This window comes from Gavialis gangeticus, unplaced genomic scaffold (genome assembly GCF_001723915.1).
Source record: "Gavialis gangeticus isolate Ggan-Ray unplaced genomic scaffold, GavGan_comp1, whole genome shotgun sequence".
Classification (NCBI taxonomy): Eukaryota; Metazoa; Chordata; order Crocodylia; family Gavialidae; genus Gavialis; species Gavialis gangeticus.
Genome location: NW_017728992.1, coordinates 45,607,434 through 45,610,013, shown reverse-complemented (window position 1 = coordinate 45,610,013; position 2,580 = coordinate 45,607,434). Strand labels below are relative to the sequence as shown.

Genomic DNA, 2,580 nt, shown 5'->3' with positions numbered 1-2,580 from the left:
TTACTACACAGTAGTGTATTAGCATGTTTTTTTAGATGATTCTCTAATGTGCAGTAAAATAGGCTACTGCACATTAAAGTGCTTGTGTAGATGTGCCCTGTATTATTCAAAATACATGAGGTTGGAACCCTGGCTTGGAGCCTAGGTGTAGGGAAGGGATGGAGAGCAGATGGAAGGAGATAGTCCTGGGGCATACAGCATTCACTGTGTAATCTGTAAACAAAACAAAAAAAGTAAAATCAGGGAGGAACATTCTTAATGTTCCCAATATTCATTTCTGCCCGGACAAATGTCACTGTTGTTAAGGTTCGTGCTGGCAAACAATCTGAGAGATGCTAATCATGGAAAGAAAAATGTCCTAAAAATTGAGCTTTTGGGCTAGAGGTTCTTTTGCTCCAAATCTCTCTGATTTTTTTTCTAAAATTAAAAGCCAAAAATTGAAACCAGACTAAAAGCTATTGAGGGAAAATGTTATTATCTCCCCAGCCACCCACTGCCTGTTCAAATAATATTGTATATATCTGTGCACTTCTGCATATTTATTGAATTTGTCAAGTTTTTGTTCCCAAGTAAAGCTTATTGGTCCTGTCAAAAGTTCACCAGCTGCACCAGTGACTGATGGCCTGAGGAACAGCCCTGGTGCTAGCGTCATGGAAGAGCCTGTGGCTTTCCTCTCCCTTTTCCAGCTGAGATTGGTATGTTGATGCATGGGGCCCAGAGAAGATACAGAAGGAGGGAAATTGAAAAAATAATAAACAATAAAAATATAAATTACGGAAAGCATTCACAAAGCCATCCTGATTTTATTATCTGGCCTTGAGAAGGAATTTTGTATTTTCAATCAAACTATGCAGAATATGCATTGTAAACATTCCGCACCCACAGCTCAACATTTTTATGGCTCAGTAGGATGAGGGCTAATAACACTGTGGATTAAGCTGCTATGTAATCCCAGCCGGATGGACGGTGTGCGGCCAGGCAGAAAGGAAATGAGTTTACAGGTGTCACACCTTAAACCGGCAGAGCTGGGAGCAAAGCAGAGGTAAAGTTTTGCATAGTGGGGGAGGAGAGGGGAGAGGAAAAGAGTAAAGGATGGGAAGAAGAATACACTAATGACAAACATTATCTTAAATGTCCCCTACAAGTCAATGTAGAATGGTATAGACACTGCATTGTAATCTCAGAGGTGGCGATGCCTCCCACATACAGGGAGAGCATCAGATCCATGCTTTGGCAGCACATATATTGAAACTGGAAGGTGAACAGGCTGCACAAATAACCAACATAATCCACATGGAGTAGATCATATTCAGCAGGATTTTTTTAGGTATGAAATAGAATGCTGGACATGTACCCTGAGGCTGGATCAGGTGAGGAAGGGTCAAGTGTTTATATTCAAAAGACCTTGCGTTACAAAACCAGAATGTGAAAAAAAAACATGAAGAAGTATTGTTCCATAATGACATGACCAAAGTGGCCTGTAAATAGCTTACAGGGATTCTAAGGTCCATGGCTGCTCTCTCATACTTCTACTTACACGATGGTTTTTCCGATGTGCTTAAATGACTTCTCCACAAATTCACGGACACTATGGACCTCCCCAGTAGCTATTACAAAGTCCTCTGGCTCATCCGTTTGCAACATCAGCCACATAGCCTGCAGAAAGATAAACAAATCCAGATTTACTACATATGTAAGTGGCCTCTTTGGTACATGATATTGTATTACCACATTTTTTGATTTGCAGATAACCAGATATATGTATGCATCCAGCCAGGGTAATTACCACTTTTTAAACATGGGACTATTAACTAGTTCAGGACAACTTTTACAGGATTGAGCACATCTCATAGTACTTAAAAGTCAGCAGTGAAGCTGATTTTCAATTTGTTTGCCTTTGCAATAAATGGAGAGCAATATTTGCACATCTCTCTCACCTTTAAGGTGCTGCTGTTTGCATAGCGATATAAAACTGGTCAAATACTCTTTTGGCTGTTTTTAACTAGATGTAACCATAATGCCCAGCAACACACCCACACGTGCGTGCACTTCAAAAATAAAAGTACCAAGGACCAATATTTTCTCATTATATCAAATTCAGCTATTCTTGCTTTTCTCACACAAGCAGAAACATTTGAACAAAGCTTTCTTGTGTACAGAAATACCAGGGAAGAAAGTTAGGCAAACATTGACATTTCTCTTGCAAAGGGGGCAAGGGGGCAAAGATCAGCACAGTGACAAAAATCAGTATTGAATTTGAATCCAAGTTTCACAGATAATTATTCTGCCCAGATCATAATGCTGTTTATGGTTTTTACAGGTGTCTCCTCAGAAGCTTCTCTGTTCAAATACAGGATGAGAGAGAATCCCTGCCCCAAAGCACTTACAGTCTAAATAGACAAGACAGAGATGAGAAGGTAGGCAAGAGCACAGGGAAGTACCGAGACTGGTCTGAGATTACACAGCAGGTCAATGTCAGTAATAGAGCACCTTTCTTCAGACTTCCAGTCCAGTGCCATACCTCACTGACCAAACTGTCCCCTAGACATTATGGATGAACTCTGTTACTACAGGTCAATC

General features: G+C 40.4%; 1 protein-coding gene across 1 annotated transcript in view; it reads right to left on the bottom strand.

The window, feature by feature from the left end:
• Positions 1-2,580, bottom strand: part of GMDS (GDP-mannose 4,6-dehydratase) — a 663,276-nt gene that overhangs the window by 126,239 nt on the left and 534,457 nt on the right. Inside the window, exon 8 of the mRNA XM_019521870.1 lies at positions 1,538-1,656. Coding sequence (XP_019377415.1) covers positions 1,538-1,656 — 119 coding nt within the window. The remainder of the gene's footprint in view (positions 1-1,537; positions 1,657-2,580) is intronic.